Raw genomic sequence first — 27,230 nt, 5'->3', positions numbered from 1 at the left:
GGGGGGGCCCCCGCAGCCCCCCCGCCGCTATTCTCACAGTCAACGCCATCCAACGGTGGGGAATTCCTTCTTCAATTGCTTCAGAATCATCCACATCAACTTCACTCTCAGCCGCAACCGCTGCCGCAACCGCTGCCGCCGCCGCTGCGGCCGGAGTTGCAGACTCTGCCGCATGATCCAGCAGTTGCAGCAGTAGGTCCTAGTATGCCCTACCCGCCATTGTTCCATACTCCTACAAACCCTTCTGTTTTACCCTATTCTCACTCTCCTCCTCTGTTTGTACCTCATAATTTCTTCGTTCGAGGGTTTCTCCAAAACCCTAATTCTAGCCATACCATTAACCCCAATTTCTCATCTCCGCCTGCCCCAACTGGGTTCAGTCAATTTCAGCATGCGAGTCCACTTGGATTTGGATCAGTCGGAGAAAACATGGGCAATTTGGGGATTTTCGGTGCCAATGCTAAGGCGAGTAATTCAAATAATGAGTTTGATCATAATCTGATTTTTGGATCTTTACGTAGAGATATTCAAGGTAATGTGAGTATGCTGAATGACCGCTTCAGTGATGATTTAGCTTGTAAAGTTGGTAACTTTGAACAGAAAAACCAAGAATCAAGATTAACGAATGTTAGGATGTTGAATGGTGTGGAGGGTAAGCGTGAGAATGTCATTGGTTCAGGTCGGAAACAGTTGGGCAATTTAAGGGGTCTTGAGCAACAGAATAGAGGTGGAGGTGGAGGTGAGAGTGAGAGTGGTGGTTTGGGGCGGGGAAGACAGTTTCATAGTGGGACTGTAAGAGGGGCTGTGCCACCACCAGGTTTTTCAAGCAAGCCAAGGAGCAGGGATTTTGAGCATAATGTCGATAATGAGAAGAACAATTTTGTTGAGTTGAACCATAGGGGTATTGGCTTGAATCATAAGTATGAAAGGGAAAGTAAACATCTTACCAGGAATGGTAAGAATTATGCTATCGGTTCAGATGATCAAAGGGTTTTTCGTCAGCTGGATTCACCTGTCCCACCAGCAGGAAGTAAACTTCACTCTGTTTTGGGTTCTGATGTTGAGGATTCCACGTTGGAATTACATGGTGAGGATGCTGAGAGTGGGGAAGAAACTGTCTCTGGGATGAGGAATGTTCTAGGTAGGAGTTCTGCTCAAGGCCAAAGCGATCTGGATGAATTGGGAGAACATGTTATCAGTTCTCTTGGACTTGAGGATGAACCAGATGAAAGAAGTGATAAAAAGAAACATCATGCCTCTCGTGATAAGGTATTCACTGCCCACATATGTTCAGATTATATGGGCTTGATTTGGTGTGATGAATGTATAATATTAGTTAGCTTTAATGCGTGTCTTTGTGCTCTTGTGTATGTTAAAAAGTTCCATTGCCCAAATTAAGATTTAAGGTTACTTTTTCAGTGTTTGTACTTTGTAAAAGGAACTTGTTTGTTTAACCTTTTCTCGTTTATGCTACAATGTCTCAACTATTTGGTGATATCAATTCTTGTAATCATAATAAAGCTTATTTTCCAATGCAATTTCTCGGAATTGTATTAACTAATCCTCATTTTTTGGGGGTCCTAGAGATACTAATCAACATGTTATCTGGCTTTGACAGCATATATTTGTGAGACAGATAAACCCTTGACTGTGAGCAATTGTATGCACCGACTAGCTGAATTTCTAACTCATTGCATTTGAAGGTGTATGTTAAATGCTACTAAAACAACCTCTTTATTTTCTGGTTTCACTACTTTGGATCAAAGTACTTTGAGAGTGAATCAGATTTGACTTAGAAATTCAGATTGATTTTGGATGACATTTTCCTTGTGACATGGATCAGTGTGTCAAACTAACTTGACTTAAATTAGAGTTTGAAGATGATTCGTACACCAGTTGCATGGAGCTTAAATTTGAAATGAAGCACATTTGTTTGAATTGTGTATTTTTTTACTTTGCGGGTAACATTGAGGGGTGTTTTCAGTGTATAAGAATACATGCTTTAGTGAGGACAATTTTTTTTTGAAACTGGTAACTTTAGTCTATAAATCCACATGTATACCGCAACAGAAGTGTAGCTCCCCTTCAAAAGTGTTACAACTTACAGGGAAAGGCAGTCTTAATCTAAACTGCTGCCTATAAACAATCCAGCACAGCAAAGATGTCTTCTGTCCTAGCTAATATATCTTCTTTACACCAAAAATAAAGAAGAGCTAAGCAATTCATTTTGATCTTCTGTAAGCTGTTCTTTACATTCTCAAAACTCCTGTTGTTCTCTCTTTCCAAATTGTCCACCAAATGCATGCTGGGACAAGTTTCCATCTCTTCTCCTTATCTGAAGCATTGCCATCTCTATTCCAGCTGCTTAGAACTCCTTTAATGCTCCCTGGTTTCACCCATCTTATCCCCTTTAGACAAATGAACATTCTCCATAACTGTTCTGTCCATGTACAGTGCAAAAAAAGATGGTTAATTGTCTCTACATGCTCTCCACATAAAGTACATCTGGAGGCCAACTGATAGCCTCTTTTGTTTAAATTTCATGAGTCAAAACTGTTTCTTTTGTCAACAACCACATGAAGCAGTTTATTTTGTAGGGTGCCTTTGGTTTCCAGATCATCTTCCATGGCCAATCTGTCTCCTGTCCTGCATTCTTGTTGAGTTCCTTATAAATAGAATTTACTGAGAATTGACCTTTGGTGTCATTCTTCCAAATCAGCAAGTCCTTTTCAGTGAGGTTGCTGAATGAGGCTACTGAATCTTGAAAATCTGCCACTTTGTCCATCTCCCAGTCATGAAGGTTCCTCCTTAGGAACAAATTCCATCCTTGTCCAGTGGATAGCTAGAAATTGATCAATTATATAAAAAGGATGTTTGCGTTTTCACCCTCTACTTCTTTTCCAAGCGGATTAAACATCATAATTTTTTTATTTTTTTATTTTTAAAAAGTCCAATTGTCAAAGTATACTTTCCTTATTTGTAATCATTACTCTGTTCTGAGAGGAAGACCTACTTGATTGAAAGACAAAAGCTCGAGTTGATGAAAAATTTGTGGTCCTAGTACATACCCTTCTCTGGTAGATTGGACTGTCTGGATGTGTCTTGGTACATTCTCTAAGAACTTTGTAACCGTATTCTTTTTTTTTTTTATGACAAGGGAAACCCGCAGCCGCTACCTTTTGGGTGCGCACAGGGTAAAACCCCCGCTCCTATGCAATAGCTCGCAAACCACATAGGAGAGGTAACCCGCACTAGGCAAGCCTGGTTCGACGAGCTCGACCCAGAAGGCAAACCCCTTGCTTTCGCTGGCAAGAGGTTTCGAACTTGAGACCTCCAACATGTCCCAAGCTCAAACCACTGGGCCATCCCGAAGGGTACTTTGTAACCGTATTCTAATTCTCTAGCATATTGTGTTTTATTGGTGTCTCTGGTGCAATGTTCCAAAAAGTTGAGCAATGTATGGTTGGGGTGAAGAGGAGCGGAGGTAAAATTGAGGAGTATGTGTCATTTGACTCATTTCCCTTGTTTGTTAATGAAGGCAAACAAGTAAGGTGTTAACAAGGTTGACTCATCTATCAATATCTATGCTATATTAAAAGTGGGAACCTCAAAAGTTAAAAAGTTGAAGGGCATACCCTTTTCATTAAATACCCCAATTATTAAACTAATATATAGTAATTAGCTTATTTTGATTTTTAATGAGGGTTAATTAGAGAATTTGTGAATCGTCACGTCTCTGGAGAAGTTTGGTCAAATGAATATCAGTTACTCATCTATGCTTCAATCCCAAATATTTATGCCTTGTCTAGAACTCGGCTATTCATTTTTGAAGGACCTTCGGAATGGGATAATCATCAGGATCAAGTAAAAACTCTGGTTTTCTCGTCATGGTGATAAATCATTACCTTGCGTGCTCATTTTTTCTTCCCTCAACAAACATACAGAAGCCACAACAACCATTGTCGAATTCCACAATTAAATAAGCATTGTCTATTATATCAGGCACCTTAATGTCGAAAAGAGAAGTAGTTAAAAACTATGTTACTCGGACTCTCCAAAAATGATGCTGCACCCGTGTCGGATTCTTAAAAAATGCATTACTTTTGAAGGATCCGACACACCGTGATATTTTAGAAGAGTCCAAGCAACATAGGTTTGAAACATGTTACACAAGCCTATTTATTAATATAGGCAAGCAAGTGTTGACTCATTTCCCTTGTTTGTTAATAAAAGTAAAAGTGAGGAGTTTGTGTCATTTGACTCATTTCCCTTGTTTGTTAATTAAGGCAAAAAAGGAGCTGTGGAAAGTTTCCCTTCATGCCAAGATCTTTCCATAAACTTAACTTGGATGCAAAGAAAGAAGTATAATGATTTTACTTTCTTCCAACTGCCCCAAACAATTGGAAGTTAATCACTATATCTCTTTGTTTTTTAGAATGGTTACAAGTAAATCACTAATATCTCACGAGGTTCAAAATAAATCAGTTAGGAGTCGTATAAAAATAATGCTAAATAGAGTGTATTAGTAATAGTAATGCTTGATTAGTTATGTTTGTGTTAGTTATACATAGATTATTTCTTATGCATCGTTTGGTTTGGTGTATTAAAAATAACAGGCATTGTATTAAAATATTTGTTTACAAAAATATCCTCCACAATTATGGTGAAAAAGATGTAAAAGGAGTTTTGAGGGGTAATTGGGTCTTTAACCATGTTAATGCATGCATTAAATCTCTTTGCATTATTAATACCTAGAAATCCATGGTATTAGTAAAACACTCCTCAATACACAATAGAGTGTGTATAATTAATGCAAACATTTGTTATACATAGCACGGAAAAGTTTACCAAACATTTGTTTGAGAATGATGGCACCCCCTGGGGGTTTGTAAATCCCTCCTCATCAATTTCTTGATGAGTTCTTTTGTGTGAATATAAAGTTACCTATTTCAAAAAAAAAAAAACAAGATACTACTAATACATAAAGCTAATGTATGCATTATTTTTGCTAATACACTCTACCAAACGCCCCCTTAATCTCTCTATCCTTTCTCCCGACTTTTCTCCTATCCTTCTTGAAACCAAACATACTGTTACTGACTCACTTTTGTGCTACTTTCATCAGGACTACCGATCAGACAAGAGAGGAGCATATATACTTGGCCAGAGGATGAGGATGTTGAAAAGACAGATTGCATGTCGGAGTGACATTAATAGGATGAATGGTGCTTTCCTAGCAACATTTGAGTCCTTAATTCCTCCGGAGGAAGAAAGGACAAAGCAGAAACAGTTATTAGCACTGCTGGATGAAATTGTTAGCAAGGAATGGCCTGATGCTCGGCTCTATGTTTATGGATCATGTGCCAATTCTTTTGGATTCTCGAAAAGCGATATTGATATTTGCCTTGCAATTGAGGATGCAAATATTGACAAATCAGAGGTATTGTTGAAGTTGGCTGACATGTTGCAGTCAGGCAATCTCCAGAATGTGCAGGTATTTTGAAAAATTTAGCTACTCATCTTTTAATACAATAATATTCATTTATGTACCATATATATCCAGAGTATACATTATGACGTGTCTGACACTGGCCAAGCTGGCCTCTAAAGAGGGTCTTGGAGCGCACTAGGGTCGGTCTCAGCCAAAGGAGAGCGGGGACCAATCCAGGACTGGCCAGGAGGGGTCCGGTCCAAGGCCGTTTTTAATCTAATAAGTAATTTATGTCCTTGCATATTTCCTGTAGAAAATAAAAGGAATTGGCACGACTATTTAAAAAAAATCCCCTAAGCCCTATAGACCTTGGAAACAATACAACAACAACAATGACATACCCACTATAATCCCACTAGTGGGGTTTAGGGAGGGTAGGATCAAGGATGTACGCAGACCTTACCTCTACCTTTGTGAGGTAGAGAGGTTGTTTCCGATAGATCTTGGAGACAATAAAGGAAATAATTGATACATATGTATACTCACACATATCTATTAAAGGAATACCACAAATTCTCGAATAACTTATAGATGAAAACTTCTAGTTTGATAGAATGACTATTTTAACTTAAAAGATAAAATACACGAACAGAGCAGAAATCATATGGAGGAGTTTTATAGCTGATTGCAACTACTTTATGATTTGAGAGTGATTGAACTTACAGGTCGAAAATTAATAAACAATTCATTTATTGAGTTGTTTAGATCTTTGCTTGAATTAATACTTTCTTGATTCTATTAACTAAAATTAGTGCTTTGTCTGTTTTTCTTTTTGACGAGTCTAAAACTAAATTTTATTACCCTTTAATATCCCATGAAAGGCACTTTTGACTTCATAACATTTACTTTCATTAATATTATGAATGTCAATTTACGAAAACATGGATTTCACATTTTCCGCCTAATTGTGAGCAAATTTCAAATTTACCTAACAGGATCAAAATCAATAATATGTGGAGGTCAATTTAAAAGATTAAATATTAATATCAGATCCGACCTGTTTTTTGGGCCCCAAGTCGTTTCGTTTGAAGTCCATGTAATTCAAGTTAACGCACGGGAGGTCCCCAGTGGCGTAGGCAGAAAATTCGTGAAGGGTGTCCAAAGTAAAGCCAACATAGAAAAAAAAATGTGGCCATGGGGAATTGAACCTCAGTGGCAAACACACTTTTGCACATTATTTCCACTAAGCTACCACTCTATATACAACAAAGTATTTCGTTTTTTAGTTAATTAACCGCTTTAAAGCAGACCACATTAAACAAAAGAAACAGAATGTAGATGCGGTGATTCGAACTTGGGTATTGTGTACGTATTGGGCACACTTTTGCCACTGAACTACGACTCGTTCTTGTTGTTGAGGGTGTCCAAAATGCTTAATATATCAATATAAAGTAAGATTTGGCCTATACATAATGTAATTGGACACCCTGGAGCAACAGTAGCTCCGCCCCTGGCGGTCCCTGGCCCTCCCCTTAGTGAGCTGGATTAAGTCTACTTGTCATGTTCGATCCAGAGTGGATCTAGAATCTTATATGCTTCTGATTTTTTATAAGGTCCTTAAGTTATGTGGCAAATTGTTTTTCCTATGGTGCTTCCTTCAGATTTGATTCTGTTCTAGTATGGTCTCTAACTCAAGTTTCCTTGCAGGCGCTTACACGTGCCAGGGTGCCGATAGTCAAGCTTATGGATCCAGAAACTGGGATATCTTGCGATATATGTGTGAATAATGTTTTGGCTGTTGTTAACACGAAGCTGCTTCGAGATTATGCACAAATAGATGTACGATTAAGACAGTTGGCATTTATTGTTAAACACTGGGCTAAGTCTAGAGGGGTGAACCAAACTTACCAGGGGACATTATCTAGCTATGCGTAAGCCTACATTTCGCTATTTCCTTTTCGCTTCTCTTTTTCCTATTCAATTCACGCCTTACCAGGTGACATTCTCTAGCTATGTATAAGCATACATTTTCATGCTATTTCTTTTTTGCTTCTCCTTCTCTTATTCGGTAGGCTGACTTTTATTTTCTGCTTCCAGGTATGTGTTAATGTGCATTCACTTTCTACAGCAGCGAAGACCTGCCATCCTTCCATGTTTACAGGTGTGTTTTCTTTAGCTCTGATGTTATGATGTATGCATTGTTGTATGTGAAACTTGTAAGGTGTCACACTACCTGAACCGTTTGATTGGTAAATCATCACTGAAAGGAGTGTGCAAAATGTCTGCTGGTTGGTTGAGTGTGGACGGCTTTTTTCATCACTTGTAATTTATTCCTCTAGTCAATGACTGTGAATTCTTAGTTGTTTGATTGAGCTCGAATTGCTTTGGTCAGTCAGTTCTAGTCACATGTACTTTTTTTTCATCACGTGCCTCTTCAGTTAAGCATGTATCGTTTTCTGTGAGGAACCAAACTGTTGGTTTCAACATGGTGATTTTAGATTGTGGAAGAACAAAAATTAAAAAGTTCATCATACCTATAGTCGTAGTCCTTTTTTTTTCTCTGTTGGGGGTTTCAGTTGTTCAGTGTCTCTTGCTCTATGTGGAGAGTAAGCTTGAAATTTATCTTCTTTGGGATCTTTAATACTCCCTCCGTTTCACAAAGAATGACCTCCTTTCCTTTTTAGTCAGTTTCAAAAGAATGACCTCTTTCCTTTTTTGGTAACATTTTACTTTTTGCTTTCCACGTGGCATGTTTAAGACCACAAGATTAAGGGCAATTTTGTACATTTGACATAACTTTAATTTAGGACCACAAGATTCAAAAGTCTTCTTTATTTACTTAAACTCCGTGCCAAGTCAAACCAGGTCATTCTTTGTGAAACGGAGGGAGTAATATTTTTCTTCTTAACCAGATAATAGTTTGGGAAAAATCCTGAATTACAGTTGCATTTAATTTCATATTTAGACTTTGGTGTGGCTGTTGACGACACATCTTCGCAGAGGTGGACCCACATGCCCCCTGGCAACTTCTAGATTTATATATATATATATATATGTATATATGTGTAGATAGTCTATAAAACGATAGTATATTTAATTGTGCACCCTTATAATCAAAAGCTGTCTGGGAGCACTGGTCGAAGTCTCCACTTTAAAGTGCCACAATGTGGGTTCGAATCTCGCGAAAGTTAGTATTTTTTGGCCTTTAAAATCAGATTTTTCTTAAAAATTAACCTTTTTAAAAATTGTCTTTATTAACCACTTGCCACCTCATCTGGCCCCACCCTTAACCTTACCCTTGAGTCACTCTTAGTGGTGCCCTCTATCTTCAAATCCTGGGTTTGCCTCTGCATCTTCGGATTAATAATCAAATCTTCGTCTTAGAGCTAGAGCTATGTAGAGTGTGAAAGACAGTCTATTTTTTTTTTTTAATTAAATAACGATTCAATCATATCATTTTTCTACGGAGAATTGTTTCACCTTAGGTGCTTGCCACCTTCTGCCCTTTGTTTTTTTCTCCTTTGTTAGTTTGTTAGAGTGGAGGGATAGTTTCCATGTAGAGATTTTGATATGGCTAATGAACTAGTTGCCTGTTGGATTGTGAAACTGCATTTTCTATTTTCCCTTCTCTTCAATCTTCAGTGTATGATTGTTCAGCGTGGATGCTCATTAAATGCGGACATGCATGTGATACCATCTGAACCTGTATCAGCATTCTGTACTAGTTAATTTAATCTCACATAAATGATGTAAATCTTGCAATTTGGTCTCATTCTGTACTTCATTATAAAAGATCGGATAGAAAGTAAGAACAAATATAAGTGATTTGTGCACATGGGTTGAACGAAAAGAAAGAGGTTCCCCAATATGCTTTAGCATGAAACTTGCCATTCTCGTTTTTTTCCCTGTCTAATAATCAAGTATAGTTCGTTACTAACATCGGTTAATCAATTCCTCATCGAAAAAAGGAAATCAATTTCTTAATGTGGCACAACACTGTTTTGGAATATTTACCCCTTACATGTGCTATTCCTCGGCCTTGCGAACTGATTTGGACAGTGTCACCTGGCCTTTGATGTATACGAAAATACTTTTCTGCTGCTGTAGTCATGAGGAAACAATTTTTTCCTTTTTGGGTTGAGGTGGTATTCAGGAAATATATAGTTGAAAGGGAATTTCTACGTTCTACTTTGTATGAAGATAGTTATCCTTTCTTCACATTCTTTTCCCTGTCCTCTTATCAGGGTATGGAAGCAACCTACTCTGTTACTGTTGGCAACATTGAATGTGCTTACTTTGATAAAGTGGAAAAGCTTTATGGTTTTGGATCTCACAATGGTGAAAGTCTTGCTCGGTTGGTGTGGGCATTCTTCAGCTACTGGGCATATTATCATGATTATGCAAATGATGTTATTTCCGTTCGTTCAGGAAGTACAGTGAGGTAAGGCATTGTAACTACTACTGATGTTCTTGTTGATTATATGTTTTTTACCATTTCTCTTAGCGAATTTTCTCCATGTTTGATTATGTACAGCAAGCGAGCCAAAGACTGGACTAGGAGGATTGGGAATGACAGGCATCTGATATGCATAGAGGATCCATTTGAGGTTTCTCATGATCTTGGTCGGGTGGTAGACAAGTTCAGCATAAGAGTATTGAGGGAAGAATTCGAACGAGCTGCTGAAATAATACAGTATGACCCGAACCCGTGTGTGAAACTCTTTGAACCCTATATACCTAGCTGATTTGGCCTTTTGTTCAAGAAAAACAACCAATAATTATAGGAATGTCCGTCGTGCTGTAAATTGTTATATGTCCCTTCTGGTTTTGGCTTTCACCTCTAAGTGTATTTAGGCGCTTTTGATCTTCATCTAGCATCTAGGTGTTTTTGATGTAAAGAACCATCTCCTTGAATTCTATGGTTTGTATTCTATTTATTTTGCATATTGTCAAGGCATTGTTGTTCTTTATGGGTTAATCAGCTATCGTTGGACTTGGTTGGGTGATATCAAAACACAGAAACGTATTAGTGAAAAGACAGTACTAGAAATGGAAAAACAGTAAAAATGGCTGCTTTGAAGCTGTTTATTTAGATTTCAGCCACGTATGACATAGCGCGTGTGTGAACCATTTGGGGGGTTCAATATCAATATGTAAGTCCGATTAAATTTGAATTTGTGTTCGAAAATCTCATATTATGAGGTAAAGCACAAAGGTGAATCAAACCTATGGGGACTCAAACCTGAGTTGGTTAAGGATGAAGAAGTATTTATTATTCCATCACAATCCTTATTACCAAAGAAAAACCTTATTTTTACTTTCTAATATATATATATATATTATTCCTTTGTCCCAATATGTGTAGCATTGTTAAATTTTTTAAGTCAAATGACTTTGCTTGTTGTCTCAATTTTTTACTTATCTATTAAATAGTTAAATAAAATTGTAAATTATTTTGATTTATAGTAAATGTTAGATACTCATATCATAAATATTAGAATAGATAAGGTATTTTTTTTTTCAATTTATAGTGTTTTATTAGTTCTTCATTTTTGTATTCTATATGATTTTTGATACTCCTTTAACATCTATTCAAATTCATGCTATAAAATCATTAAAAGGTGTAGCCCTCCTCTTCAAGAGAGCATGAGCAAAGTGAAAACTAGTCATCAATATAGTTGAGATTCCTTCACACGAAGGAGAATATTTTTCATGGAAATTGTTTTTCTAAAAAACATTTTCTTAGATTCAAGTTGATTTCTACTTATTTTTTAGGTGCGGAGAATACAATAAACATAGGGGTAGGAAGGGGTGGGAGTGGGGCCACGAGATGACAGGATTAGAATAGTTAAGGAGTATGGGTTGGAGGCATTGGATAGGTGCGGAGAATATAATAAACATAGAATATCACTTATAAAATTTGTTTTTCTTATTTCTATTAAAAAAGTCATATTCCTGATTTTTAAAGAACATGTTTCTCTATATAAAATATTTTTCAAAACTTTTATCCAATCAAATATGAGAAAATAAGAAAATATTTCCCTCCATACCAAATACACTCTTAATCAAAATTCTCGAGTTTTGAGCCTGAGAATGAGAAATAAAAAACTAGTCCAAGAATTTGGTTACACGCGCAGCCTGGCCTGGGAACTTACCGGTGGTTTATATTCAAAGCATTATTGTTAATTAGCTTTAATTGTATTAATCATACTTTGCCAATAATACAAGTAATATATTTAAGAGAACTATTAAATCACTCCACTTGGAATTTAATTTATGGCTGATTTTACTTCCAAAATCAACCAACCAATTGCTTCCAACTTACAAGCAATATTTTAAATATTATTATTCTTATTATGTATTATACTTATTGGGATACTATATAGTATATTCATTTTATTTTCATTATTATTAAAATTAATATTCAGCTGGTGGAGAACAAAAGAACGTGAGTGAAAATGAATAAAAAAGCTAACGTTGCCAATTTAGACCAGCTACCTTCCTCTCAATCTTGTCTATTCATAATTACAAATTATAATTATTTGGATTAAATTTAAACCTTATCATATATTGCAAAGAGTGACAATTTTTTTTTTTGACATTTAACTAACATTAGATAAGATGGATGATGGAATCAAGAATTAAACTTTATCGATGTAAAACTAATGATAGTAACGATTTTAGTATCTTTCGTTACCATTGATTTCTCTTTTCTAGTATCTTTCGTTTAATTTTTTCCGGACATTTTCACTTTTTTATTTGTTAAAGAAATTGGATTGATATACGGTTATGTTAAAACTTGAAGCTATATTAATTGTTTTTTTTAATACTAATATACTAGATAATGTTTAGTGTTTATTAGGTGTAGCCATTATAACTTTATTAGCATGTAATCAACTTATAATTAACCTTCCTTTTTTATTTTTCTTTTTTGGAATTATTGGTACATGTCTATTCTTTCTACTTGAATTGATCGATTATGGGTCCAAATTTTGATAAAGGGAAAAAACTATTAGGTGATTTGTTTTAGTTTCGATAGATAGAGTTATCTAGTATATATATATATGTTTGGCAGAGAAAATAAATAAATCATAGGAACATATAATGCAGTTTCCAAAAATCATAACGTGGAGATTCTTCCCATGTGAATTTGTGAGTAAATTGTGCCAAGGTCTTAGGAACAAGTATCAATTGATTGATTTTAATCTACAGCTCAATGGTCAAAACAAATAATTTAAAATTGAATCGGAATATTTAGTATAATTTCTTATATATGTAAAAAAAAGTTCGACCAAGAATAATTTTTGGACGAAAAAATATTTCAAAAATCAATTCAATATTGTATATGGTTATGTCACTGCTTATAAATATTCTTATGTCATAATATTTCAGTTACTATAAAAGTATAAATATTCTTATGTCATAATATTTCAGTTACTATAAAAGTATAAATATTCTTATGTCATAATATTTCAGTTACTATAAAAGTATAAATATTCTTATGTCATAATATTTCAGTTACTATAAAAGTATAAATATTCTTATGTCATAATATTTCAGTTACTATAAAAGTATAAATATTCTTATGTCATAATATTTCAGTTACTATAAAAGTATAAATATTCTTATGTCATAATATTTCAGTTACTATAAAAGTATAAATATTCTTATGTCATAATATTTCAGTTACTATAAAAGTATAAATATTCTTATGTCATAATATTTCAGTTACTATAAAAGTATAAATATTCTTATGTCATAATATTTGGATGACTATAAAGTATATATTAATAAGAAGAAAATGAAAAGCTAAAATTAATTAAATTTAATTATAATTTTTTTAAAAAAAAAGGTCAAGTGGCTGTGTGCAGCACCTTTCATTGTAAACATCTTCTGGCACAAGCATGCCACTTGTCTCCCCTTTTTAATGATTTATTATATTTATATTATTATTATTTCTGTTATGTAATAAATAATTTAATAATAATAATAATAATAATAATAATATTCGTGTGAGTCATTTGTTATCTCAAAGCTCACTATTTGTTCACCCAATTCCACTAAATGCAGCTTCAGATATAAAATATCTTTTTCTAAATGTAAAAAATGGTGTATTGTTTATAATAAAATATTTTGTAGTGGTAAAATTTTAATAGGAGTAATATCTATATTCATCAAAGAATAAAAATGATTTTATTTTGAGGATGAAAAGGAAAAGAGTTGACTTTTGCCAAAGAAATTTCAACAACAGCTAATGATTCTAATGAATTCTTTTTCATTATTGGTGTTTGAATTTATGAGTGTTTAACGGTGAGATTTTGGTGATATTATACTAAATCATATACTAGTAATTAATTTGAGAAAAAAAAAAAACTCCAAATACTGCATTATTTTCAAACTAGTCCTATTTCTTTTTTATGTATTGACCACTAATAATTCCAATTTGTAAAGTGTATACTCATCGTTCAACCTCAGTCTCTTTTTTTTTTTTTTTTGTCTTTTAGTAGAGAAAATTTTAAATTTTGAATCAGTCTTGAATAATGTTAGTAAGTAAGAGATCCCATTAAATTTATACGCAATTTTCATGTTGATTGTTGGCTATAAGCCTATAATTAAGCATTAACAATGATAATCTCTTTAAATTTTAAATTTGTCTCTATTCTATTGTTGCGATTTATTTAATTAAATTGTGAACTAATAGCGGACTGGTTTGGATCTTTTCTAAACTAATTTAGTGGCAATCAAATACTCCTCCTTTCATGTTATACTCATCCATGTAGGTCTAACACATTTTTTAACAATTTTTTTAAATTAATGATGTATTTTACTAAACTAATTTTGTTAATTATATTTTGAAATTATAAATTTGACTAGTACTATTTTATATAGTTATTGAATATTAAGACCAATAGAGAAAAAATTAATTAAACTCTCTTGATTTGTTAAAATAGACAAGTAAAAAAGAAATATCTATTATTGATACAAAATCAAATAAAATGAAACGAAGAGAGTATATATATTAATCAAGTATTATTTAGTAGTCAAGTGACAAGATTTTTTTATTTTTTTTAAAAAGTAAAATTTAAAATTTATAGTTTAAAATAGGTCATAGATATTTGTTTGGCTATAAATCATTTTATTAAGGTTAAAATTATTATTTTAATTAAATTACTAATAAATATTTAATATATCATTTTTTTAGAAGGACTAAAAAAATCAGTTATACAAATTGAGACAAAAGAAGTATGTAATAATATCTAGATAACTTATTGAGTTATTGTGCTTCATTCGAAAAAGATAGCAAATAATTACATAGGCGAAGCTAGAATTTTAGTTTATGAGTTCTGAATTTTGTAATGATAATTTCAAGTGTTAATCACTGGGTTCTAAACATAATATTCAGGTAGGGAAGCTAAAAGTTTGGGTACGAATTCGGTCGAATTTAGTAATTTTTATTTAAATAATGTATTTGTAATACTCTTAAACTATGTGAAAGGAACAAAAATGTCCCCTGTTTATAGTTTGGCTCAAAAATGCCTTAGCCGTAAAAACTTTGGTCCAAAAATGCCCCTATAGTTACTAAATGAGTCAAAAATGTCATTTTTCGAATAGATATATTATTATTTTTCTTTTTAAACACATCTTCTTTCTAATTAAAATATAATTGACGAACCATGTTCTTGTTTTCTTTCATTTAAAATCACTTTAACAAATAAAAATGTAAGAATTTTTTTTTTTCTTCTTAATCTCATTTTATCAACTAAAATATAATAACTTCATGTACCCTTTCAACAGATAATATATGTCATATATATAAGATCATAGTATATTCATCATTAATTTATATTTATATAACGATAAAAAATAATTATAATAAAATAAGAAATATATTCATTTTTTATTTTATGAATTGAAGTAAGATAAACATTTGCTAATTTTAAAGAACATTATTACAAAAAAAAATGTGTTAAAAAGAATATAACAATATTATTTGAAAAATGAATATTTTTGACCTATTAAATAACAATAGAGACATTTTTTTGACCAAACTACCAAGGGAGGACCTTTTATTCCTTTTGCATAGTAGGATTTTTTGAACCTTTTTAATCTTATTTTTGTATACTCTATCTCACTCTAATTTTCGCCAAACATTCCAAAGGCTTATCCTCTTACTCTAATCAATGACAGAAGCTAAAAGTGAGTTGCCGGAGGTAATAGTGGTGGGGCGGCCAACGGTTTTTAAATTCTACGATGAAGAGTTATCGAAAAAATTTAGAATGCTGAAATCATGGGAATCTTCACTTTCATTGGAGAATTATATTTGTAAACATGCTCAATCTGTAAAAGCAATGATTTGCTCTCCTTTACATACCGGCAGCCAGATTTCTTCCTCCGTGTTCCGCCTCTTACCGTCACTCCGACTTATCGTCACCACCAGCACTGGGCTTGACCATATTGATCTGGTTGAGTGTCGCCGCCGCGGAATCTCCATTGCTAGCGCCTCAACTCTTTTCTCTGAAGATGTTGCTGATTTTGCTGTTGGATTGTTGATTGATGTTGTTAGAAGGATTTCTGCTGCAGATCGGTTTGTTAAGAATGGACTTTGGCCACTTCAGGGCCAATTCCCACTCGGCTCAAAGGTACGAATGCCATGGTTTTTCTGATCTGATTTTACTTGTTTTTCATTAGAAATCAGATTATGATTTGTGAAACTATATATACTTGTCCTCTTTTAATGTTTAGATTTCAATTTACTAATGATATCTCAGCCTCAGAATTTAGGGACCTTTCCTCATCCTTATAGTGTCAGAGTTGAGGAAAAGTTTGGAGATCTCTATTCTCAAAGTTATATACAATAGCATTCACAATGTAATACTTTTGTTTATAGAGATATTTTATCTCTACAATTTTATATTTCTTATTAAGTAGTTTTTAATATGTAGGCCAGTTGGTCAAATTTCATATAATAATATTTTGATTTTTAGTATAAGTTTTTGTTATCTAATTTATCGATATCATGATTTGCAATTGTAAGCTTCAGCATGACGCCTTAATCACTTTCCAACCCAACACTATGCTGTAGGATTGCAAGCTCAGCCATCAATTGTCCTTGGGTTCATGTCAACCCTTAGTTGGCTACTAGGACTACAACGCACCACCTTACTAAATCAAAAATTGACATTTATGTACAATGTAATTTTCCGTGTCAAGCGTGTTGGTAGCAAATTTTTTGTGGATTTTGCATTACGAAATGCATATTCTTGACGATGGCAGGTGGGAAGCAGGAAAGTTGGAATTGTTGGGCTAGGAAGCATAGGTCTAAAAGTTGCAGAAAGGCTTGAAGGATTTGGCTGCACTATATCATACCAATCGAGGAACAAAAAGCCTGTTTCTTACCCTTTCTATCTTGACGTTTATGAACTAGCAACCAACTGTGATGTCCTAGTCATTTGTTGTGCATTGACAGACCAAACCCACCACTTGATCAATAAGGAGATTCTACTGGCACTGGGAAAGAGAGGAGTAGTGATTAATATTGCACGAGGAGCCATAATCAATGAGATGGAGTTGGTACAATGTTTAGAGCAAGGAGAGATTGCAGGTGCTGGGTTGGATGTTTTCGAAAATGAACCTAATGTTCCTGAAGAGCTCCTTTCATTGGATAACGTTGTGCTCACACGACATATTGCTTTTCTTACTGAGGATTCTATGAGAGCTATATATGAACTCGTGTGCGGAAATCTTGAAACTTTGTTCTTTAACAACCTTTGATCACTCCTCTTTTGGATAGCTAAAAGCTCAATATATTTATCAAGGTTGAAAATCATTGTTATATTTTGATATTTATCCACTTCTCATTCTGGATTTTGTCCCGTTTGAGAAGATCAATTATCGGAATTTATTCTGTTTGATTTCAGTATTTGAGTTTCATTTTCAGCGTGTGGTTTCTCTGGTGTGGTGTTAAAGGGTTTCTTCGGAGTATTTTTTGGTTGATTATGATTACATGTAGCCTCTTCTCCTTTCCTCAATTTCTCTTTTACTATTGTGTACTCTCCTATTTTTTTCTTCTTCATGTGTAGTAATATTTGTGGCCGTATTTACTTTGTATCATTCAGCTATTTGGTTATTATATTTTTCTTGCAGTATAATCTTGCTTCGATAACATTTCTTTTGATTCGAGAATCTATTAGAAATAATAATCTTTCAAGGTAAAGTCTGTACATCAACGATCCAACTTGTGAAGTTGTTGTATTATCGTTGCATGCACATCTTCCTACTGCCACAAGTTACAAATTTTGTACACAATTTTTTCACTACAACATAGTTTTTTTTAATCTAATCTGTAATTCTAGTGGCTTTTAATGGAAGTTACAAACAAGTATCGTCATCTTTGTTTTATATATATACAGGGGCGGACCTAGGTATATCTGTGAGGTGCCACGACACCAGTGATGTCGGTCGAAATTCTGTTTATATAATTTATGGCTGCTTTTACTTCCAAAATCAACCAACCAATTGCTTCCAACTTACAAGCAATATTTTAAATATTATTATTCTTATTATGTATTATACTTATTGGGATACTATATAGTATATTCATTTTATTTCATTATTATTAAAATTAATATTCAGCTGGTGGAGAACAAAAGAACGTGAGTGAAAATGCACAAAAAAGCTAACGTTGCCAATTTAGACCAGCTACTTTCCTCTCAATCTTGTCTATTCATAATTACAAATTATAATTATTTGGATAAATTTAAACCTTATCATATATTGCAAAGAGCGATAATTTTTTTTTGACATTTAACTAACATTAGATAAGATGGACGATGGAATCAAAAATTAAACTTTATCGATGTAAAACTAATGATAGTAACGATTTTAGTATCTTTCGTTACCATTGATTTCTCTTTTCTAGTATCTTTCGTTTAATTTTTTCCGGACATTTTCACTTTTTTATTTGTTAAAGAAATTGGATTGTGTAGACACATAAATTGTATTGGGTTAAATTCATACAAAATTTGAATTAAATTCATGTTCGTTTGGGCTGAATGATTAATTTGGGTTTTACAAATAAATAAGTCCATTTTATTAAATTCAAATCCAAGGTTCATTTCACCTTGAAGCCCAAACTCATGCCACGTGTCATGGTGACTAGGCATCCAAGACCAACAAGGTGACGCCACGTGTCCAAATGAGGTGGTAGTCCCAGTCAAATGCAAGAACCAATCACAATCTGCCAAGTGTCAAAATGACATCCTTTGGCCAATTACAAGCAACCTTGTCCACCCCCTACAACTATAAATAGGGGATGGACATGACATTCTAATGGGGATCAAGAAAACTCTTCAACAAGCATTCTGCAATTGGAGGAAGCTACACCATCAACTACATAGCTCTTCGAAGGAGTCATCAACGGAGTTCTTCCCGGAGATCGACTTGAAACGACGAAGCGCTTTCCGATGTTCCCGGAGATCGACAACATCTCAAGGAGGTCTACATCATCCAATATTTCAAGAAATACGCTACTGAAGTCCCTCGAATCTTGGAGAATCTTAGGAGAGAGAATCAAGAGAACAACAGAATTGTACTCACAACGATTCATCAATAAAAACAACATTTTATTTATTTATTTATTTTGCTTGCAGTTGATTTTCATCGCATAAGGAAATTTGTTGCGAACAAATTTGGCACGCCCAGTGGGATCGATTCTGCTTTTCATCTCTTTCTCTTGCAAATCAGAAAATACAAAGGCAACTACTGCAATGGCCTTCAAAAAGAGTAGCGATTTTTCATACAGGGACTCTACTGATGTCGTATCTGGTGATCTCAGTCATGTTGGTCCGATTACTCGACGTAAGTTGAAGAACAGTGGGCTAGATGGATCTGAATACTTCACTTCTTTGGAGGCGATGAAAAATAACAACTCTCATACGATGGTCGTAAGTGCAACACCTAGGGGCAATCTTGCGTCTGTGTTCTTTGGAGAATTTTCTCAAATTGGCTCCAACTTTGATGAATCTGAAGATTCAATGGATGCTCCAACTTCAATGAATGTCAATGCTTTGATGGCTGACTTAACTGACATGGACGAGAAGTTTGCGATGATGGAGCAACCCATTGAGGCCTTGAAGAAATTCGTTGATGACAAAAATCTCCATATTGCTCAACTTATGAACAAGTTGGAGGCTTTCACACCTGGAGAGTCAAGTCATGTCCCCACTTGTCCATCTGGTTTCGATCAACAAAACAAGGACGTTGAGGAATCTCTAGCAAAGTCAAAATTTCAAAAGGAGAAACAATCTGCTTCAGTTGCTGCACTATCTGTCCAACAGTTGCAAGACATGATAACAAACACTATCAGGGCTCAATATAGCGGAACACCACAAAGTTCCTTGTTTTACTCCAAGCCATATACCAGACAGATTGATTGTCTATCAATGCCAACAAACTATCAACCACCAAAGCTACAACAATTTGATGTCAAGGGGAACCCAAGGCAACATATCGCTCACTTTGTTGAAACTTGTAGCAATGCTGGAACGCATGGTGACCTTTAGGTAAAAAAGTTTGTTCGTTCGCTGAAAGGGAATGCATTCGACTGGTATATCGACCTGGAACACGAGTCCATTGATCGTTGGGAGCAGCTCGAGAAGGAATTCCTCAATCGTTTCTACAGTACTCGCCAAACCGTAAGCATAATAGAGTTGACCGGTACTAAGCAAAGAAAGGATGAGCCTGTGGTGGATTACATCAATCATTGTAGATCATTGAGTCTGGACTGCAAAGATCGTCTTTATGAAATATCTGCTGTGGAAATGTGCATTTAGGGTATGCATTGGGGAATTCTATACATACTACAAGGAATCAAACCGTGAACTTTTGAGGAACTTGCTACACGAGCGCATGACATGGAGTTGAGCATCGCAAGTCATGGGAAGGCATATCCTTTTGCTGATCTGACAAAGGAAAAGAAGGAGTTCAAGAAAGGTATGACCTCAAAGATCCATACTAAGGAATCTATGGTGGTGAAAACAACTTCTGTAAAAGTCACCACCAAGAGTAAACTAAAAGAGGAGGAAGCCCCAAGTCAATATCTAAAGGAGGAGAGGCGACGCCCGACCTTGAAGGAGTTAGAAGCAAAGGTCTACCCATTTCCAGATTCAGATGTACCTATGATTCTTGATGAATTACTAGCTAAGAAAGTTATTGATCTTCCTGAATCAAAGAGGCCTGAAGAAATCAATAAGGTTGGTGATCCTAGATACTGCAAGTTTCATCGTGTCCTTGGCCACCCGACGAGTAAATGCTTTATCTTGAAAGAGAAAATCATAATGTTAGTAAGTGAAGGAAAAATCATCATTGACCAGGATGAAACAGCGGAGGCTAATCATGCTAGTGTAGCACCAAATCAAAAGAAGTGCTCAAGGTCCACTTTCTTGCAATTTGGAAGTTTAACGCCTATTGAAGTTGATTTTCCAAGGAAAACTCTTGAGGGTTCACTAGAGATAGACAACCACAAAGAAAATGAAGTTGATGGTTGGACTTTGGTTACTCATAAGAAGCGGAGACATCAATGAGTCTTTAGGATACGACTTCCTAAGACAAGAGCAACAATGAGTGATGTGAATCAACTGCAACCATCAAAAAGCGTCAAGCCTTGTACTAGCCAAAAGATTAATGGTTCTTCATCGCAGAAGGTTCGAAGGCCCATTACATTGGATGAATTCTTTCCTGAAAAATTCCTTTATGGTAGTCAAATTGGTGCAACACATGTTATTTCCAGCACAGACGAAACAAAGGGAAGCAAATGTGAGTGTAATCCAACAATAACACAAGAACATCAAACAGATGAAAAAGTTAACCCTATGTTGTGCTACAATTGCCTTCACAGATGATGACTTGTTGTTAGGATCTAAGCTACATAATAGGCCCTTGTTTGTTGTAGGGTCTATTCGAGAGTAACATCTCAATCGCATACTAATCGATGGTGTTTCGACAGTCAATATCATGCCAAAAGTTGTTCTGAAAAAACTTGGGATCTCTATTGATGAATTGTCCAAAAGTAACCTAACGATCCAAGGTTTCAATCAAGGAGGACAACGATCCATAGGAAAGATTCATTGGCAACGAGAAATCAAACACTTTGATTCATGTCATAGATGCCAAAACATCATACAACTTGTTACTCGGGCGTCCTTGGGTTCATGAAAATAGAGTGGTGCCATCTACTTTACATCAGTGCATGAAGTATATGAAAGATGGTGAAGTAGTCAAAATAGATGCAGACATTAATCCTTTCACTGAGACGGAGTCATATTTTGCATATGCAAAATTTTATTTGGATTTTGGAAGAGCAAATATGGAGGAACATGTAGAAGCCGACTCAATTGATCTCGAAGATAGTAAAGTTCAATGGGCCGCTATCAAGATGTCTAAGAAGAGAATGGAAGAGGTTTCCATTAAGCTCTCACCATCTAAAGGAGACATGCAGACCAATATTGATAATGAGCAACTAATTTTCGCTACATTCCACGTGAGCGTCGAAAAAGGGACAACCACTGCTAGATGAATGTACTCAACAAGTCCACCCACCGAGGAAGGAACTCAGTCACATAACATTCCAAGATTTGAAGGAGAAAATGACTGTCCCAGTTGCACAAGTCCCGTCTATCACTTTGGAGTCCTCCAAAGACAATACCCAAGTTGGTAAGATAAAATGAAACTTTGATAAAAATGTGTTTACATTGTTTGAAAAATCAGGTTACGACTTCTCAAATCCAGCAAAGTTAGGAGAACTTAGGGATAAAGTCACTGGTGAAAAGATACACGGACTTACAAATTCTCAAATGAAGTTAAGAAAGAAAGGATATCATGTCGCCACTCCTAAGTTTGGGTTAGGATTCAGCTTGCCGGAGCCTCTTCGGATTTCATCTAAGAAGGGGAAAGAAATAACTTCATCTCATTACACCTCTATAGAAAAGACAAAGGATTCTAAGGAGGGTAAAACACCACGACAGACTTCGGTGTTTGAACTCATTGGAAGATTGACACCACGTGTCTCTGCATTTGAAAGATTAGGCCGCAAGGATGAAAGAGGATCCTCTAAACAAGTGGAATAATATGTCACTACCTTAAAGGCTTCTGTATTTCATCGTTTGAGAACCAAAAGAAAGTCATTATCTGAAAGGAGGTTGCTGGAGCATGAAAATCAAGATTCTTGTGAGGTAACTGACGACAAAGAGATTCATAGTGTTTTCCCATCACGTATGAAGAGAAAGACTGTATTGTCAATCACCACCGATGGTTCTTTGAAGGTGAAAAGAAGCACAATTGTTGTCACCAACCAGTTTCATGGAGAAACTAATAAGGAGGAAGATGAAACCATCACAGTGGGAAGACAGATGGAAGATTCAAACTTGACACAATCATCCTATCACATAACAGTGGAAGAAGGTCTAGACATTGATGATACATATGATGATGTCCAAGAGGCTCGCCCTCAATTGGAGGATGGCGTACAATCAACCATAGACGACCTCAAGGAACTAAATCTAGGCATTTTAGAAGATCTGCGTCCAATCTTCATTAGTGCACTTCTTACACCAGAAGAAAAGAGGAAATACTTCAAGTTATTGGTTGAGTTCAAGGACGTTTTTGCTTGGTCGTACAGAGAAATGGCGGGCCTTAGACTCAGGATAGCTATTCATCATTTGGGGATAAAAAAGGGAACACGTCCTATAAAGCAGTCACAACAAGTGTTTCGTCTTGAGTTGGTAACCCAAATTGAAGCAGAGGTCAACAAGCTCATCGAAGCTGGATTTATCCGAGAAGTGAAGTACCCGTTGTGGATCTCAAATATTGTACCTGTTAAGAAGAAGAATGGTCAAATACGTGTCTGCGTTGATTTTCGAGATTTGAACAAGGCATGTCCAAAAGATGACTTCCTTCTACCAATCATTGAGCTCATGGTTGATGCTACAACTGGGCATCAAGCCATGTCATTTATGGATGGATGTTCTGGGTATAATCAAATTAGAATGTTTCCAAAAGATGAAGAATACACTGCCTTCCGAACTCCAAAAGGAATTTATTGTTACAAAGTGATGCCCTTTGGTCTAAATAATGTTGGGGCTACCTCTCAGCGTGCAATGCAAAACATATTTGATGACATGCTTTATAAGAGGGTGGAATGTTACGTCGATGACTTGGTGGTAAAGACGAAGCAAAGGGAACACCATCTTGAAGACCTTCGAATTGTTTTTTGAAAAGTTAAGGAAATTTGACTTGAAGATGAATCCACTCAAATGTGCATTTGGGGTTACCTCAGGAAAGTTTCTTGGCTTTATTGTGCGTCACCGTAGAATTGAAGTTGATCCCGCAAAGATTGATGCCATTCAAAAAATGCCTGAGCCAAAGAACTTAAGAGAACTCCGTAGTCTACAAGGAAATTTGGCAGTCATTCGGCGATTCATTTCTAACCTGGTTGGCCGATGTCAACCTTTTAACCATTTAATGAAGAAAGATGCTCCTTTCCACTGGGACCAATCATGTCGAAATGCCTTTGAAAGCATCAAGAGATACTTGATGAATTCGCCTATATTAGGGGCACCAACTCTTAGAAAGCCATTGATATTGTACATTGCATCACAAGAGCGATCACTTGGGGCACTTCTTGCTCAAGAGAATGAAGCTAAGAAGGAACAAACATTGTACTATCTAAGTCGGACCTTGATAGGAGCTGAGTTGAATTATACGCCCATTGAGAAGATGTGCTTAACATTGCTTTATGCGATAAGAAAATTGAGGCATTATTTTGAAGCGTACACTATCAAGCCAATTTCTCGGGCTGATCAGGTGAAGTTCGTAATGACTCGACCAGTTCTCTCAGGACATCTAGCAAGATGGTCTATATTGTTTAATCAATATGAGATCATTTACACACCTCAAAAGGCTGTGAAGGGGTAAGCACTTACTAATTTCCTTGCTGATCACCCTCTTCCGGGAAAATGGGAAACTTTAGATGAGTTCCCTGATGAAGATGCATTTTTTTACTGAAGAGCTACCAGCATGGACAATGTTCTTTGATGGATCTGCACGTCGAGATAGTGCAGGGGCGGGAGTCGTATTGATATCTCCAGAACGACTAATCTTACCATTTTCATTTGTTCTAGGTGAAATATGTTCCAACAACGCCGCAGAGTACCAAGCTTTGATTGTGGGCCTTGAAATGGCATAAGATATGAAGATTCCTCAATTGGATGTCTACGGTGACTCTAAATTGATCATCAATCAACTATTGGGGAGTTACGAGATAAAGAAGGAAGATCTTTTGTCATATCACAAATATGCTACTTTCTTACTTGAAAGGTTTGATCAAGTGTTCTTAAATCACGTCCCAAGAGAAGAAAATCGCATGACAGATGCTTTGGCTAACTTGGCTACAACAATGGCACTCGGAGAAAATGAGACAACAAAGGTGCGTGTATGTCATCGATGGGTTATTCCTGGTTGTCTTGATCTTCAAATTGATGAAAGCCATCATATATCTGTTCGAGTGGCTGAAGAAGGAGATTGGAGAAAACCACTGATTGAGTATCTTGAACATGGAAGACTGCTTGAGGTTCCACGAGTAAGAGCAGATATTAAGAGAAGAGCACCACGATTCATCTTTCACGATGGGATACTATTTCGTCGTTCTTATGAGGGACTATTCTTGCGGTGTCTTGACAAAGAAGAAGCTCAACTAACAATGGAGGAGGCACATTCTGGCACATGTGGAGCACACCAATCAGGGCCTAAACTTCATTTTCGCATCAAGAGGATGGGCTACTATTGGCCAACAAAGGTGATGGACTGCTTAGAGCATGCCAAAAAAGTGTCAAGCATGCCAATTCCATGCTAATTACATCCATCAATCTCCAGAGGCTCTGCATTCGACTGTAGCCTCATGGCCCTTCGATGCATGGGGACTTGATGTTGTTGGACCTCATCCAAAGTCATCAAAAGGACAAATGTATATCTTGGCTGCCACTGACTATTTCTCTAGATGGGCTGAAGTTGTACCATTAAAAGAGGTAAAGAAGGAAAATGTTGTTAATTTTATCAAATCAAACATAATTTTTAGATATAGCATACCAAGATGTATAGTTACTGATAATGGAACACCCTTCAACAATAAACTCATGAGTAGTTTGTGCGAGATGTTCAGTTTTAAGCAACATAAGTCTTCAATGTACAGTGCACCTTCCAATGGTCTTGCTGAAGCTTTTAACAAGACACTTGGTAACCTTTTGAAGAAATTAGTTCCAAAGAATAAAAAGGACTGGCATGAGAGAGTTGGTGAAGCTTTGTGGGCATATCGTACAACCTTTAGAACAGCTACGCAAGTGACTCCGTTTTCATTGGTGTATGGCGTAGAAGCGGTCCTTCCATTGGAGAAGCAAATTCCATCATTACGAATAGCAATCCAAGAGGGACTTACAACTGAAAGTAACGCTCAACTTCGTCTAGCAGAGTTGGAGGCATTGGATGAAAAGAGATTGGAAGCACAACAAAGGTTGGAGTGTTATCAAGCTCGACTTGCAAGAGCATTCAACAAGAAGTTGCGACCTCGATCATTTCAAGTGGGAGACTTGGTCTTAGCAGTCCGAAGACCCATAATCCTTAACAAACGCATTAGTGACAAATTTACATCAAAATGAGATGGGCCGTATCTTGTGAAGGAAGCATATTCAAGTGGCGCTTATAAAATTGTAGACCAAGATGGTGTAAGAGTTGGTCCAATCAACGCCAAGTTTCTGAAGCAATACTTCCCATGAAGGTTGGCTATGCTCCTTAAGGTATGAGGATAAACTGCACATATACCTGGCCCGCAAGAGTATAAACTGTGTACGGCCCAAAAAATAAAAAATAAAATAATAATAATAATAATAAAACTCATCATCTTGAACTACGATATGACTTGATCCTCTTCACCGAGGTACGTAGGCGCTTGGAGTAATCACTTTAAGCTCAGTCAAATGAGTAAAAAAAAAAAGAGTTTGGTGGCCTTGCGTGATCATCACATTAGCTCTTTAAATTTTATGTAGCTAGCACATGAGTTCAAATGCGTCACAAATGAGCAAAGGAGAAGAATTTTGGAGCCTACTTCCCAACGTGAAAATCGGCTATTGATTCAGACATTTCTTCGCTAAGTTGTGAATTTTCTACCATGGCCATTCAAAGCTAAAAAATAAATAAAAATAATCATCATATTTTGGAGTTGATCTGAGCATTTCAAAGGCCTATTAGTGGAAATTCATAAAGATCTTGATCATCATTGTTACACACATTGAAGTTCTTGAATCCCTCTCCGCAACAAAAGAAGAAGCTCATAATACTGAGGCTCCTGCATCGAGTCATGGATCTTCTTCAACTGTGATCATTCAAAATTACATATCAAACGTGCTAAATTTGGAAGTCAACTTCGGGTATTAATCTGATCAATTCAAAGGAATTTTCATTTGAATCATTGATATACGACAGGTCGAGGAATTCATGGGCATTGGATCAAACGACTTGCGATTCTACTTGAATTTTTTGCTTACGGTGGAGATAATTTTGTGTAATTCACTGATGCTTCAGTAAGTTACTCAAAATTAGGGGCATCTTTACCTACAACATCAAATCGGGATACCCTTCGGATCAAAGCTCTATGTTCAAATGATATACCCGCAAAGATCATGATGTGAACACTCCAAGTTCAAGAGACAATTTTTTGTTGTTGTCAAGAGCGCACAAAGTTGAGGAAATGACA

General features: G+C 35.8%; 3 protein-coding genes across 4 annotated transcripts in view; all 3 read left to right on the top strand.

Moving 5' to 3' along the window:
* The window catches only part of LOC102603223 (UTP:RNA uridylyltransferase 1), a 10,750-nt gene extending 341 nt beyond the window's left edge, over window positions 1-10,409 (top strand). Inside the window, exons 2-7 of the mRNA XM_015311565.1 lie at window positions 17-1,269; window positions 5,126-5,494; window positions 7,139-7,362; window positions 7,529-7,592; window positions 9,676-9,872; window positions 9,966-10,409. Of these exons, the coding sequence (XP_015167051.1) occupies window positions 17-1,269; window positions 5,126-5,494; window positions 7,139-7,362; window positions 7,529-7,592; window positions 9,676-9,872; window positions 9,966-10,176 (2,318 nt within the window). The 3' untranslated portion in view covers window positions 10,177-10,409. The remainder of the gene's footprint in view (window positions 1-16; window positions 1,270-5,125; window positions 5,495-7,138; window positions 7,363-7,528; window positions 7,593-9,675; window positions 9,873-9,965) is intronic.
* A 5,177-nt stretch (window positions 10,410-15,586) lies between these two features.
* LOC102603221 (glyoxylate/hydroxypyruvate reductase HPR3-like) overlaps window positions 15,587-27,230 on the top strand; it is a 22,554-nt gene continuing 10,910 nt past the window's right edge. Inside the window, exon 1 of the mRNA XM_015311552.1 lies at window positions 15,587-15,612. The gene's annotated coding sequence lies outside the window, so the exon portion shown is untranslated. The remainder of the gene's footprint in view (window positions 15,613-27,230) is intronic.
* Window positions 15,590-27,230, top strand: part of LOC102603560 (glyoxylate/hydroxypyruvate reductase HPR3-like) — a 22,551-nt gene continuing 10,910 nt past the window's right edge. The window contains exons 1-2 of one of the 2 annotated variants that reach the window (XM_015311558.1): window positions 15,590-16,071; window positions 16,706-17,247. In XM_015311558.1, coding sequence (XP_015167044.1) covers window positions 15,613-16,071; window positions 16,706-17,203 — 957 coding nt within the window. In that variant the 5' untranslated portion in view covers window positions 15,590-15,612 and the 3' untranslated portion in view covers window positions 17,204-17,247. Of the gene's footprint in view, window positions 16,072-16,705; window positions 17,527-27,230 lie in introns of those variants that run through there. The other variant, XM_015311556.1, reaches the window with a different exon arrangement.

This window comes from Solanum tuberosum, unplaced genomic scaffold (assembly GCF_000226075.1).
Source record: "Solanum tuberosum cultivar DM 1-3 516 R44 unplaced genomic scaffold, SolTub_3.0 scf00010, whole genome shotgun sequence".
NCBI lineage: Eukaryota > Viridiplantae > Streptophyta > Magnoliopsida > Solanales > Solanaceae > Solanum > Solanum tuberosum.
The sequence above is the reverse complement of the archived record's forward strand: the minus strand, read 5'-3'. Positions and strand labels throughout refer to the sequence as shown.